At 52.9% G+C, this 15,186-nt stretch overlaps 1 protein-coding gene across 1 annotated transcript in view; it reads right to left on the bottom strand.

Moving 5' to 3' along the window:
• The window catches only part of LOC108555987 (myeloid zinc finger 1), a 26,970-nt gene that overhangs the window by 1,970 nt on the left and 9,814 nt on the right, over positions 1 to 15,186 (bottom strand). The window contains 3 exon segments of the mRNA XM_017911890.1: positions 2 to 83; positions 1,559 to 1,771; positions 1,774 to 2,682. Coding sequence (XP_017767379.1) covers positions 2 to 83; positions 1,559 to 1,771; positions 1,774 to 2,682 — 1,204 coding nt within the window.

The following is a 15,186-nucleotide window of genomic DNA, read 5'->3' as shown; positions in this document are numbered from 1 at the left end:
CCCTTCCTCCGGTGGAAACGGAACATCCTGTGGCCAGAGCGTCGGCGTCATCCCATTCTTGAAGATCAGATGCGGACTCACGTCTGTAACAGAGACACAGAGAACCAATTTTATCTCCACCGATTCCAGGCCAACTCGCGCGACGGAGGAATTTTTGCGATTTTTGTTAGAAACCCGGACTACGCGCGGTACCACACGCGAGACCATTCAGGAAGAAACTAACTACGTGTGTGTATATGTGTGACAGAGACCCACCGAGTGGAAAGAAACCCACCGTGTCTGCGCTACCATATGTACCCGACGTATCGCGGTGTACCGCGGAGGAGATCGCGCCAGTGTCTCAGCAACCCTCTCGAACCCAAGCGGTACCAAGCCAACGCGACGTTCCAACCTTGCGCTTTCTCGGTATCCGATCGTATCGTATCATCGATATAGTTATCGTTATCGGTACAAAGTCTCCGATCATCGGGTCAGCCGATCGCTCAACGGCGCGTCAACCGAGTCCGTCCGAGTTTGCACCCCTTCCTCCACCTTTTCGCGAAGAAACGTCGCGTTTCGACACAGCGGGGTATTATAGGCTCTAGCTTGGAAGATGCGGCTCGGGGATAGTTAGAGTTAGGTGTTACGTAAAGTAGATGCGAGATTAGAGAGAGACAGAGAGAAAGAGAGAGAGAGAGAGAGAGATTCTATCGTATTTCGTTATAATCGCGTGCTCGATTCGTACGATGCGACGAAGAGAAGAGAGGGGAGTTGCAGAGGGCAGAGAAAAAGTATACACGGGTGGATTAGATGAGGCAGGCGGTTCACAGGATACGGCTAGGACACGTTAGATCAGGGGGTGTAGTAGACAGCCTCCTCTATCTCACAGCTCACCAGCACTCTCGCGTCCAGCTCAACCGTTCTCGTCATTCTTCGGTTGGCCATTGCCGGCAACGAAGCCGATGTTTCCGTCGATGTTACTCGACGAATTCGTGAGAAAAACTGCGAAATCGCGAGAGCAAACCGAACGCGTCTGTTGCCCGCTGTTTTGTTTTTCTTTTTCTTTTTTTTCTTTTTTCGGGAACCGATATACGCAGATGTTACGTAAAAGGAAAAAGAAGGGGAGGAACGTAAGAGGGTTAGGCGAGAAACCGGATGGATCGAAATACGGCAAACGAAGGAGGAAAAAAATAAAGAAACTAAAGAGAAGGAGGAAGAAGAAGATGAAGAACGAAAGAAAGAAAAAGATCGAGTTTCGCAAAGGGTGATTTTGGTTAGTCGAGTACGAGAGAAGAAAGACAGAGTCGCGGCGATGGAACGAAACGGAAAGAAAATATGCGACGAATGGAGAAGACGAATGACGGCGAATGAAAAGGCGATGACGACACATTGTATGATTGCGACATAATTAATATAACGATGAACGATGAAGAAGAGATGAGACGATGGTGGTAGTGGTGGTGGTGGTGGTGGTGGTGGTGGTGACGGCGGTGATAGTAACAGTAAGAACCGGTGAATGGGTCAGTGTGGTTGTGGTGGACGCCCTCTGGGAGTCTGGGAGGCAGAGAGAAATGCTCGCCTTGGTGTGTGCGGACGTGCTGATTCAGGATCGCCTTCTGACGGAAGTGTTTTCCGCACTCCGGACATTGGTATGGCTTCTCACCCGAGTGGATGCGCAGATGCTGGTTGAGGATGGCACGCTGCCGGAACGTACGCTCGCAGTACACGCAAGCATACGGCTTCTCGTTCGCGTGTATGCGCAGGTGCTGCGTTAGATGCGATTGTTGCCTTTTCGCTTCCCGCACTCTGGACACCCGTATGGCCGACTGTCCGTATGGATCCGCTCGTGTTGCAGCAGCGTCGACTTCTGCTTAAAATCTTTGCCGCATGTCAGACACTTGAACAAACGTAGATCGCTGTTTGCCCCTTTGCCCGACTTGCCGCTCTGCTGGACAATGTCCGGCAAGCCGGTCGCCATGTTCGGTGCCCCGGGGCTGGCGTACTGGTGAGCGTCCAGGCTTGGTCCACCGTCACCCTGGCCGAGGGACGTGAGCATCACGCCCGGCTGCTTGAGATAGTGCAACGCGGAGAAACCACCGGGGGTGAGCATGTGCGGGGGTACCGACGGCGACGGATGCGGCCTAGCCTCCTTGAAGTAGTGCTGCGGATATTGCTGCAACTCTCCAGCGCCGGGAAAGCAATCGCTGCGATCCACCTCGTGAGGTGTCAGCTGTTGTTGAGGCGAGTGATCCTGCTGTTGCGTCTGTTGCTGCTGCTGCTGCTGTTGCTGTTGCTGCTGTTGCACTTGCTGCTGCTGCTGCTGTTGCTGCTGCTGCTGCTGCTGCTGCACTTGCTGTTGCGTCTGCTGTTGCTGTTGCTGCTGTTGCTGTTGTTGCTGCTGAGAGGTGGCTTGATTCGATTGTATATCGTCGTCGGGTGGGGTTAAGGCTTGAGGCTCAGGCGGTGCCGAGGGGTACGGTGAGGGCACGGGAGAGGCCAACGAAGGCGGGGGACCGCTTTCTCCCTCGACAGGGGGACCACAGGCCTGCTGTGGACTGCCGGACGAGGAGGAGCCCTGCTGTTGCTGTTGTTGCTGTTGCTGCGGGTACAGTCCCCCGTCCTGGAGAGATCCCGGCCCCGGGCCCCATTGCCCCTGGGGTCTCTCCATGTTGTCCTTGTATAATACGTAGGGCGCGCCAGTATCTGGAATCAGACAAGTCGAACGAACCTTTATCGATGCGTGCTCGTGAAAAGTAACAAGCGTCCGTTTTACTTTTGTCGTTGCTCGCTAACGGGACATGGTTCCCGAGGGGCAATCGCTAATTAAACTTTCCGCTTCCCTATGTTATAATAACGCTCGCCCACTACACGGAAAATCTCTTCGATATATACCCACGTGCCTACGCACGTAACGCCTATTCCCGCGAGTAACCGAGGGCCCCGCACAGTCCCGGCATTCTTTCCTCCTCTCTTTCCAATTCCCAAGCACCGAGCTTCGCAACCCCGCATCGAGAGAGAGAGAGAGAGAGCAAATCGCTCCGCGCGTACGCTAAACGTTTACGCGTAATCCTATTAATTTCTCCGTCGTTAACCACCCGGTATATTAGATCGGTAACGGAAGCGTGGCCATATTCTTAACACGCGCCGTGGCTGTTACAAGCAACGAACGCGCGTGGTACTCGATTCGTCACGCTCGTAAAATTTCAGCCCGAGACGATCGCTTTGTACTACGCGTCAAAGTGGAAACGTACACCCTCTCCCTCTCCATCGCTCTAATTAACAATCGTTGGACGTTTCGCGCGGCGTACCAGTCTCCATCTCCTCGGGGTCTCGGGGTCCGCGAGGGAACGCTAGTCGCGGGGCAACAACCGTTCCCCACCGATTCTAATCATTCGAGACGACGTCGACGTCGACCACCGTCGCATCGTTCGGCAACGACTTTCGAGCAAGCGAAACATTGTATCGGATCGGTGGTGCACGCGCTTTCTAGCACGTCGAATCGACCACGTTCCTGGTCACGCATGGTCAGATACGTCCGGTTCGAGCTTCGCAAGTTCAACGGCTGTTATGCAGGTCGGATGCACGCGGGGATACACGTCCGCGCGAATGATTTATGAAGTGTTCCACTGTATCTGCGATGTCGAATCTCCCTGCCCTTCTGTGCGCGCAAAAACTCCGCCGTCTCCGCTATATATCCCTCTCCGTCCGTTCGTCGCGCCACCTTCGCCCCCGCCTCGTTCCCCACACGGGCGTCGCCATTTTTCCCGAATATCCAGGGGAAAGGGAACGCGTGGACGCGACCGAGGTCCGCGTTCTAATCCGCGCGTCGTCTTCCGGGATGCGAGAAACCACGGGAAACGAGAGAAGAGGAGGGAAAATCGGGAGAAATGGGGGAACGCGATAGAAGGGGTAGCGGAAGCCCGGGGTGCGTGGCTGGACGTCGAAGGTAACTCGGACGCGAAGAGAGAAAAGCAACGAAGAGCGGAGAGGAGAGGAGAGGAGAGGCGCGGCGCGTGGAAAGAAGAGCGAGACAAAAGTTATAATAATCGTGGCCCCGTAAATGGGATCGTGTCGGGCGACACGCGTCCGCGGCAATCACGGCTATCACGTACAGTCGCGTTACGACGAGGAAAACAACGGGTCCGTGGCGCATCTCGCGATTATGGAATTCGCATTATGCAACGTTACACAAAGTGTTCCGTTTTATCGGATTAATTACCTCGCTCTTTATTCCATTCTTTCGTTTATCCGCGCGGCCGTGTTAACGCTGCCCGCTTCTACCATACGCGGATACTACTCGCGCGCCTCTTTCAGCCCGTCTTTTGTTTTTGCGTCGGGGATGACGCATCGACGGATTATCTTCGCTGCTCGGGTCCGTTTATTAATATCGAGCCACGCTTTCTTGCGTACGCGTCCTCTCTTTTTCTCTCTCCCTACCCTTTCCCTCCTCTCTCTCTCTCTCCCTTTCCCTCTCTCTCTCTCCTTTTCCTCCATTTGCATTTATTCCTTCCTTTCTCTCCTCTCTCTCTCTCTCTCTCTTTCTCTCTCTCCCCCTCTCCCCCTCTCTCTTTTCCTCTTTTTCTGTTTTTCCTCTTTTTTTACACGCCGCCCCTCGCCCCTCTGGTTGCACACATAATCGAAGGGAAAGACACGCGTATCGCCGTGGCCGTCGTCGTAGCGCACTGGCTTTTGTTGCTCGTTCGCGGACGATACGTTTCAGCGGCGGTGACAAGTGTTATTGAACCTCGCCAGCGGAAAAAGATACGACGTCCGCGCGGACAGGCTGACCGCGAGCGTTAATCGTTGCAATAACGCCCCGGTGCACGGACTTGGCCGAAGCGACCGGCCAATCCAAGGAATCCCCATGGATTCCGCGCGGCACTTTTCCTCTGGAAATTTAGACAACACCTAGGAACGACGGATCCCAATCTCCCACGCCGTCATTTTTCCACCAACTTTCCTTCGCGAGTCGCCCATCCACCACTACCACCACCACCACCACCAGCACCAGCACCACCACCACCACCATCACCATCGTCGAATTCGGCTCTCGCGATTAATCCGAATCGTACCAACGACCATCCTTTTTTCCTCCCTCTCTCTCTCTCTCTCTCTCTCTTTCTGTCCCTTCGCTTCTATCTCCACAAACGACGCCTTTTTTCCCCTGAGCGCAAATGAAAGGAACGCGCTCGCCGCTGTTCATCACGCTCGATTGTTATATATGTCTTCCGATACGGCTGCTTGGCAGCTGATGTACGCCCGCGATCACGGAATCTGCGGCTCGAGGATCGATCCGATTTATGTCCCAACGCCGAGGAATTCCTCGAAAGCTAGCGAACGTTCTCTCTCTCGCAGTCGTTCTCCCGACCAGGGGGAAATTTCCACGCGTTCTTTCGGCCCCTGGTCGTCGTCCTCGTCGCTGTCCTCGTCGTCCTCGTCGTCGTCGTCGTCGTGAATTTCGTCACGGGACGGAGGTATCGTGCGTGTCCCCTGGAACAGTTAACGCGACGACCCGCTTTGGTCGATCGACGGAAAAATAAGGACGTTGGGAAGCGATCGTCGTTTCTTAAGTGCTACGAAATATCTGTTAAATCCGATCACGGTTCGCTAGATTTAACGGGCCATTCGTCGGGGGACATTATACCGGGAGAACGAACGTAATCTTCCATATCTTGCACCTTCTCGATCCTATGAAACGATCGTTCCTCCAAAACGTTACGAAACATCGGTTTAATTCTTCCCCCGAAGATCTATCAAATATTCAGCGCAAACGGTGCACCATTCTCGTCCAGATTTACCTCGTAAACATATATATATATATATAAAAAGTCTTTTCCACGCTGCCAACGTCTTCTCCATTTACTCCCGTTCGAGTTTCTTTCGGCGAACGGAAAATGAGAAAGCAGAAGAAAGAGAAGAGAAGAGAAGAAAGAGAGAAAAGGGGAGGGAAAAGAGGGGGGTAGAAAGAGAAAGGCGTCGGAGAAGAAAAAGAACAATTGTCGCAAACGCGATCATTGATTCGCGCCGGTAAAGTTCGAGTGGCGCTGAAACGGGACGATTCGCGAGATTCGCGAGGCAAGAAGCGATGCACGATTCATTTTTTCCCCCTGTTGCCCCCCCCCCCCTCTGTCTCTTCCCTCCTTTTCCATCTTTTTTTTTCGCTTCCTTATCGCGCGACGTCAGGATTGATCGCCTGCATCTACATAACATTATCGCTTATTTATTCCGCCGGCTGTTACTGAAACGGTCCCCCGTATCATTAATTACGTTAATGAGTTTGCACGAATATACACGCGAGCGTGCACACGCGTGCGTCTATATACGTACCGTGTGCGTATATGTACGCGCGCGTGTATACATGTATGTGTGTACAAATATATATATGTACATATATATTTGTACCGGCGTCTCGTAATCAATAAACGAGTCTCGCGATTTGCATTAAGGAGACGAGCGCGCGAGTCGGAAAGAGGAGCGGCGAGGACGAAAAGATTTCGCGTGGCTCTTTCCTCCTTTTCCGCCATCGCTCGCGCGACTTTCAAACGACTCCGACGAGTCGCGGCTTGAGGCCATCGCGAATCGTCCACGCGATTCGCCTGCATTTCCAAACGACCCGACATACTCCTCGAAAACCGGTGACGAGAAGGCGACGGAGGAAAAGTTTCACGCTGTGATGCAAGAAATACGCCGAAAACACGCTGAAAATATATCGGATCGGCTAAACAGGTGGCACGGTTAGGTACCCTCGCTCCGAATCCGAACACACCTCGGTCCTCCTCTCGCAGGATTTTTAAACGGCTTTCGGTCATCGCGAATCATCGAGGTAATTCGCTTGCTCTTTAAAGCGATCCGACGCGCACTTCGAAAACTAGGGACGAGGGGGCGATGGAGGAAAAGTTTCGCGCCACGACACAGGAAGTACGCCGAGAATACGTCGGATCGACTAAATTGGTGGCACAATTAGGTACCCTCGCTCCGAATCCGAAGACAACTCGGTCCTCCTCTCGCAGGATTTTTAAACGGCTTTCGGTCATCGCGAATCATCGAGGTAATTCGCTTGCTCTTTAAAGCGATCCGACGCGCACTTCGAAAACTAGGGACGAGGGGGCGATGGAGGAAAAGTTTCGCGCCACGACACAGGAAGTACGCCGAGAATACGTCGGATCGACTAAATTGGTGGCACAGTTAGGTATCCTCGCTGCGAATCCGAGGACAGCTTGGTCCTCTCGCGCGATTTTCAAACGGCTATCGGCCATCGCGAATCATCGACGCAATTCGCCTGTATTTTAAAGCGACCCGACGCGCTCGTTGGAAATCGGAAACGAGAGGTCGAAGGAGGAAAAGTTTCTCGCCATGATGCAAGAAATACGCTGAAAACACGCAGCGAATATATCGGATCGGTTAAACAGGTGGCACTGTTAGGTACCCTCGCTGCGAATCCAAAGACACCTCGATCTCGACGCGACTCGTGCGAGGATTTATCGGGATAAATCGTCGTGCCCGATAACCGTGACTTTGAATTCTTTATCCGAATCCGCGCGTTTGCATAATTTATTCCGCAGCGGCGCGATATCTCGCGCGATCCCGAGGAGCGACCGTTTGGAAATCGGACGCTCCCGTCTTCCGTTCTCGGCCTAAAACCCACGCGGATATTCGCGGATATTCGTTATCACGGAGGAATCTCGATCGGTGCGATTTGACGGGCAAGCCTGGACGACGGCCAGTCGGCGAGAACCACCGTTCCTCCGCGATCCTCCGCGGCCAGTTCTCATTAGCAACGTCCGTCGAGCGATACCTCGTTGAGCGGAACGGTCCCGCCTAACGGGAAACAGGTTCCCCTGCGCATTTTTCCCGAATTTTCAGATAAGCCATAAGCGGGTTCTAGCTGGCAGCCAGAGCCGTGTACGCGACATTGGCGGCGGTTCGAAACCAGGCGCCTTCCGCCGTTGCTCCTTTGCCGCCTCGTCGAAGGTTCGTGCGCGCGGATTTCGCGGTGAAGGTCGGTTTACGATATCCGGTATCCGAGGCTCTCGCTATTCCGCGAGGCTATCTATCGTGCTTTCTCTCCGCGAGCACGCCTTCTCCGGGCGGCACGTCGGCTGGTGGAAAAATAATTAAGGAAAGTACGGATTCGTCCGGTTTCTTTCGCCCGGCGATCCGAGTCCGATGCCGAAACGAGAACGCGACAGGCCTGTTCCCTTACGTACGCGCGGGTTCCGTCGTATACGGTGTCCATCTGATACCGCGCGCCAGTTTTCGACTAATTAACGTTAGCGCCCGAAGGATACGGGTCCGCGCCGGGATTCGATGATCGGCCGCGATTAGGACCGCGCGTACGCGCTGTGGAACGATGCACCGGGGGGGGCCAGCCACCACGGTACCGCGCAAGAAGAGCACGCGGAAGGAGAAGGTTAACGCGAGGGGTAAGAGATTACGAGACAAGGATTGTTTGAGCAGCTGATGGTATTTCGGAGCCACTTCACGGTCCCGGGGATAATCAATCCTCGTGCTTCGGCAACCCTTCGCTTCCGCCGTAAGGATAACGCTCTTTCGTCCCGTTGCTATACGAGCAACGCCTTCGCGCGGGGGAGTAATTTAACCGGCTACGGCCCTGTGTCTTTTACGAAGCTTTTTTAATTACCCGCCGCATTTCCCTTCCGTGCGAAGTTTATTTAAACCCGTCGTTTACGATTACGAAACGTCTCGTTTCGACGATCGGAGAATTCCGCGCGAAAATGGCCGAAATCGAGTAGAAAATGGCGGAAACTTGGTCGCGCGGATCGCGGGACGCGGAGAAACAGGATTCCCCGACGACGTTTCCTTTTAGCGTTGTTTTGATACGTATTTTCTGCTATTTTCTGCTCGCGGACGCTCGCCGAAAGGTCACTCGTTTACGACGCATTCCTGTCGCCTGACTCGAGCCGATCCTACTCCTTCTTCCCGGTTTACGTTCGGCAAACGGGAACAGTACCTGTTGTACGGAATCGCGAGGACTTTTTGCCGGACGGGACTGTACGAAAAGAGACGCGCGTCTCGGCGCTCGGGAATCCCCCCAGAAGCAGCAGCGAGGCAGCAAACACCCCGGTAGACCGGTCGCGCGCGCAGACTCTGAATGACGTTTTGGCTTGCAACCGGTTTGCCAGCGGAGGAATTTCTACGAAATTAAACGTCCGCGATAAAAATATGGCCCGGCTTCGGCTGTTTCGCCCGATAAATTAGAAGGCCCTCGCTCTAGATCCTCGTATAAATAAATATCAAAACCGGACTGCCAGCGGCTCTCGAACCTCGTAAATATCCCGGCGACGATCCGTGGAATGTCTCCCGAGTCGCGAATACGCTGGGAAATCTCGGGAAAAGAGGAACAGGGCTGTCTCGTTCTAAATCATTCTTGCCGGGACGTCGCACGCGCCGCGATTTCGTGGTTCCCCGACGCGATGATCGCGACCGGTGGACGCGAGCCGAGGATTTCTATAGGACGGAAGGAAAAATGCATTGGAAACGGGAATACCGTTCGATCGAGTTCCACTTTGCCGCGAGACGAGGGCGTAGAGAGGCGCGTAGAGAGCCGCGTAGAGAGGCGCGTAGAGAGGCGCGTAGAGAGGCGCGTAGAGAGGCGCGTAGATGGACGCGTATGGTAACGACGGTGGACAGGCGGATCACGAGACGTATCGATGCTCGATCCACGAAGGCAGAGCCAGGCCAGGCATTATCACGGCGAGTGAAAGTTCCGCTACGTCGTTATTCATGGCGAAATGCGTTCCACTTCTTTTTTTCGGCGCGGCTCGCGAAGGGAACGCGCGCTCGTTCCCGGAACGGCCGGCGTAAAGCGATCGGAATCGGTCGTTAGAGTTGGTCGTTGCTCCGCGGAGAAAAAACACTGCTCTCCGCGACTTTATCGCTTCTATCGCGCAGGAAAAGCTGCGCGCCGTGAGGCCGCGGTACCCCGGCACCCTGTTACGCTCGCGTCCCCTGATCTCGTCTCGTCTCGTCCCGTCCCGTCCGGTACTCGACCTTTTCCTCGCCCGTCGATCCACGTATGCAAATAAGTCGGCGCGTTTGTAAGCGTAACCGCGTCGCTTTCGTCCTACGCTCTCTTACGCTCTCTTTCGCTCTCTTACGCTCTCCTACGCTTTCTTGCCGGTCGAGCGAGCGCGGAGACGACGTGGACGCGACGGATCGAGTGGAAAGTATCCGGAAGCGATTGGTTGGAAAGAGCGCGAGTCACCGAGAGGATCTCGTCGGCGTTTCTCCTCTCCGCGTTTTCTCGGAGCGCGTCGCGGCGGCACCCAATCGCGCGAGACAGGGTTAACTCGCGGCGTCCCGCGGGACGGCTCTTTCTCTCGTTCAATTAAATTTTCAGACGGTGTTGATCGCCGCCTGTTTGCGCATCGGGAGTCGATGGCTGGCCTACAGAGAGAAGGGTCGGAACGCGCGCAGCCGGCCGCGATGACAACGAAATAAAGCGATTATTCGTCTACGTCGCGCCATTATTTCGTTCGGGTTTTTTTTTTCTTTTTTCCTTTTTTTTCTACTCTTTTTGCGGGAAAATCGGGTATTACCCGGCCCGGTCCTTCTATGCGAACGACCAACGTAAACCGGATGATTCTTTAACGAGATTTCGATCGGGAACGCGGCAGCATTCGAGGCGCATTAATATTTCGCCGCGTTTCATTGATTTTGCAAATTGCGCCCGCATCCCGGACCCCGAACAGACAGCCGAGTCGCAGTCCGTCCTTTTTCCACACGTTCGCCTCCTCTTCCTTTTCTCTCCCCGTCTCTCTCCCTCCTTTTTTAACCAGCCTTTTAATCGAATCCCCGCGTTAATACGCTGGACCAGCGATTCGACACAAATTCGACACAGTTTTTCCAGTCTGTTAACGAACATTGAATTATCGAGCAACGATTCGTTCCGATTGCCGCCTTATAAATTCGAAATCACCGCTAATGAAGCGACACCGCTGGCAGCGGAGGGACGGCGGACGGAAAATCGCGGGGAAAAAAGGAGGAGATGGAAAGGAAAAAGGGGAAAAACGCGGAGAGACGAGCGGGAATACTCGATTTCGAGGTCGACCGTGTATTTTTCGCGGCAACGCGAGGCTCCTACGACTATCACGGTCATCCGCGGTCTTTCGGAAGAGTAGACTTATATATGACCGCCACGTTGGCCATATACGACGCTGCGGTGGTCGTTGGTGATCGGAGCGCTTGAACTTTTTGCAGTTGTAAAAATTGAACGAAAATTGACAGTTAATCGATTGTCAACCGTTACCAAGGCACCGCCGGTGGTCCCCCGTGATCGCCAATAATATAAACGCTTTATAGAGTAAGAATATTGTCTTATATCACCCATTTATTACTATTTTTCCATTATATGCTTCGAATAATAAAAATACCTCCTAAAAATGGCGTCCTGAGCGAAACACGTGATTCCAGCGTGGCAGTCGAAGGGTTAAAGATGGCGGGATAAGGGGACTATGTGCTACGTGCTAGTTATCGTTATGGGCTGTTTCGGGTGATCGAATAAAATTTTCGTCTCGAGGTGTCTAGAGTATCGAAATCGGGGAATGACGCGTCATCGTGATTCTCTTGGCAGTTAACACTTTGACTGTTTACTGGTGACGGAAACGCTAGAACTACTGGCAATTGTAAAAATCGCAAGTAATTGTGAAAATTGACAGTTAGTCAACTGTCAACCGTTATCAAGGCGCCAAAGGGTTAAGCAGATTTCTAATTCATTTCCGCTATTCAGAATCCAACGCAAAATCTAATTGAGAAAAAGAATAGCGCGTATTAGTTAATACCCAAATATTACACCAATATTCGAAGAAAATACTATTCTAAGAGACTCTGTTCTAGACTATTCTGATATTCGAAACATGGTTTCTGTCAGAAAAAGGTTTCAACGTTATTACATCGGAATATCTCGCCAAGAGGCTAAAAATATGGACTCGAATAGCATTGACACTTTGACTGCCACGTTGGTCATGTATGACCGGCCACGGTTTCTCCTGTGACGCCACGGTGGTCATTGGTGACCGAAGCGCTTGTATGCTTCGAATAATAAAAATACTCCCGTGACTTCCTCAGCGAAACACGTGATTTCGACATGGCAGTCAAAGGGTTAACGAGACGCGTCGTCGCGAATCGCTCTCTATCCGACCACGTTTCTCCTTTTCTCCTAGGTCGCAAGATCCCAAAACTTCCGTCGAGAAACGCAATTTTTCGCCGATTCGAGGTTTCCTCTCGCGGACTCCCCATGGAAAACACGAGCCGATAACGCAGGCTATCGAGAAGTCTCTCGTTCACGCACGATACCCTGACCTATCGCCGAGTGAACCGTGGCGACAATAAGGCTTTTCACGTCCATCCTACGTTCTATACTTAATCGTTCATCCGGCAAGATCCCTCCGCTGCGAAAGTGCACTTGGACGCAACGAAGTCTCGAAAATGGCGATCCTCCGCGAAATTTATACCCCTTTGTTGTAGTAAAACTAAATACTAAAATAAACTCTGTATCCTAGCAATGCGGGGGCAATCTCTTTCTTTGCGTTTTGTCTTTTGACAGCGCGTGGCTTTTGCCTCTCGTTTTCTGGAAACGTCTTGGACTTGCGTTGCCCTAAGCAGATAGGCCGGTTCTAATCATTCGCTCATTTAACCCTTATCCGTGGTAAGTCATCTATCACGCGACAACAGTACCTTGTCGTTTGTGGGAGGCGAGAAGACGGAAATTTTTCGCATATTTGTCGAAATCAGCTACAATCTTGTGAGAATCAGGTGTAAAAAGCTAGCGTTTGATAAGGGTTAATAAACGTCTATAGAATTTTTCTATCGTTTCCAGTAGCTACTATTTCTTTGCATTATGACCCCTTGACACCCTCCGCGCGCGTTCCGCCATTTTTCCCGCGGTAAACCCGCGTTCTGTCAATTTCCCGGTGAACCCGATTCGTCGCGCGATGTCTAATCCTCGTAAGAACGAGCCGTCGCGATCTTCGGGTTTTCGGCCGCTGCTAAACCCTCGTCAGTTATCTAATAATTGAAAAGACGGTGGAGAACCGGAGGAGAGGAGCTTCCCGAGGATCCATCGATCGCGCTCGATCCGTTGTACCCGGAAGGAAGACCCGCGTTGCACAGCACGCTTGTGTCAACGGTTTCGCGCGGTTCGCAGAGGATTGAGGAAACGGAATGACTAATTACGCGAGAGACGCGTTCAAAGATTTCCTTCGTATTCAGGGAATATGAATTCTTAATCCGCATCCTTTTTTTCCGAGAGAGAAGACGTTGCCTCCATTGTTTCGTTCCCTTTTCTTCGCGACGGAACGGAACGGGTTCTCTATGCTAATTCGGCCTCCGTGGCTTTGTTTCCCCATGAAAAATCATTTCCCTTCGAACCCGATACCTCCTCTCTCTCTCTCTCTCTCCCTCCCGGCTTTTGTCTAAATAATCAGCGTCGCGATTCCTATGTACGATCGATCGGTTATCGTCCCGCTTAGAAAGGATCAGAGGACGACGGGGCTGCGCCGATCTTTCCTCGATCTCATCCCTCCGACCAGACGACGGCTCGCGTTTCACCCCTCGGCGAATCGCGAATGGCGAACCAGCGAAAACAGCCGGGCCCCGGTTATCAATGGGAACGAGAGAGTTACTTATCGCTTTCATCGGGCTTTTGTGCGCGACCGGGACAATCGGCTTATGAATAATTCGCGATATAATTACATCGGTCTTGACGAAAGCTACACCTGCAACCTGGCGATCGAACGTGCCCCATGATGCCCTGCCCGCTCGCCGTTCGCGTTGTCAGCCTGCCAACTTCGGTCAACGATGGAGCGCGATAATTGCCGGTCGCGGGCAAAGCGCGGCTTCGTCCATTACGACCGTTTCTTCGACGAAACCAAAATCGAAACCGAAACTCGTTTGCCTCGTAGTCGTAGAAGATGGAGAAGAAGAATAGGGTATTATCGGGGGACACGCGAAATCGGTGGCGTTTTAAGTTTGGCAGATCGTGAGTTTTGGCCGCCGAGATTTCGTTGGCACCCCGGAAACGGGGGGAAAAAGCGTGGGAAACAGCGAGGGGCACGGGGAAAGATCGGAGAGTGGGTTCGGAAGGAAAACGGTAGGGTTAGCAGGATTTTCGAATTCGATTTCCCGCCAAGACAAGGGGATCCGGAATGGCTGGAGTGGCTCGTCGCGATGTAAGAAGCGTCCCATTTGACACAGTCGCCCGCCTCGACGATATCGTTGAACCCGAAAAAGGGAAGAAAAAGGGCGGCAAAGGGAAGGAGAAAAAGGAGGAAAGAGAGGGAAAAGAAAAACGAACGAGACCGCGTCCCGTTGCTTTACAAAGGGTTTCCAGATGGGGTGGAAGGTGGGCGAACGGCGAGACGGAGCGAGAGGACCAGAGAGAAAGGAGGAGGACCGGGAATGGGAAGGACGAGGAAAGGTAGAGAGAGAAGAGCAGAGAGAAAGGAAAAGGGAGGAGAAGGAAAAGGTGGAAAAAGAAAGAATCTGGGGGCGACGAGAGTATCTTCGAATTCGATTTTATGCTCGGACGGAGAAATTTCGTGGCGCCCGAGCACGTTATTATCCCTGGCCCGTCCGAAAGGAAGCAAAGCGTGCGCTCGACGAGTGCTCATTGATTTTTCGGAAATGACTGCGCGATTACGGCAGCAGAAGGCGTCTTTACGATTTGTTTTGGCGGCGAGGAACGCGTAAAGAGAAACGAGGAGGAAGGAAAACGCCACACGGGCAACACACGCACCCACCCTCACCCATACGCGCTGCAGGACACGTACGTGTATATATACACACGTAAAGGGGTGGAAAAGGGAGAACGTGGCAGAGGGGAACAGAGCGTGGAACGGAGAGAATAAGAGAGAGAGAGAGAGAGAGAGAGAGAGAGCGAGAGAGAGAGAGGGGTGTGGGGGAGGAGAGGCAGGGAAGAAGAGAGAGAGCGGCAGGGACAGAGAGAGAAAGAAGGAAATGGCTCGTGGTTACGCATGCGCGCTTTTTTCGTCAGACAGCATTTTTAAAGATTTTTCCTCCCGTAGCAGCTTGCAGATTTAAGTCGCCAGGTCGATCCCGTCGATTCTCGAATGCCCCGAACACCGCCTGCACTTCGTTACGACGCGCGCCGCCCATTGCAACTCGCTCGAATATTTTCTTTTTCCCTTTAATTCCTTTTTTTACCCCCCTTTCTTCCAACCCCCCCCC

This window comes from Eufriesea mexicana, unplaced genomic scaffold (assembly GCF_001483705.2).
Source record: "Eufriesea mexicana isolate 0111107269 unplaced genomic scaffold, ASM148370v2 scaffold294, whole genome shotgun sequence".
Taxonomy (NCBI): domain Eukaryota; kingdom Metazoa; phylum Arthropoda; class Insecta; order Hymenoptera; family Apidae; genus Eufriesea; species Eufriesea mexicana.
The sequence above is the reverse complement of the archived record's forward strand: the minus strand, read 5'-3'. Positions and strand labels throughout refer to the sequence as shown.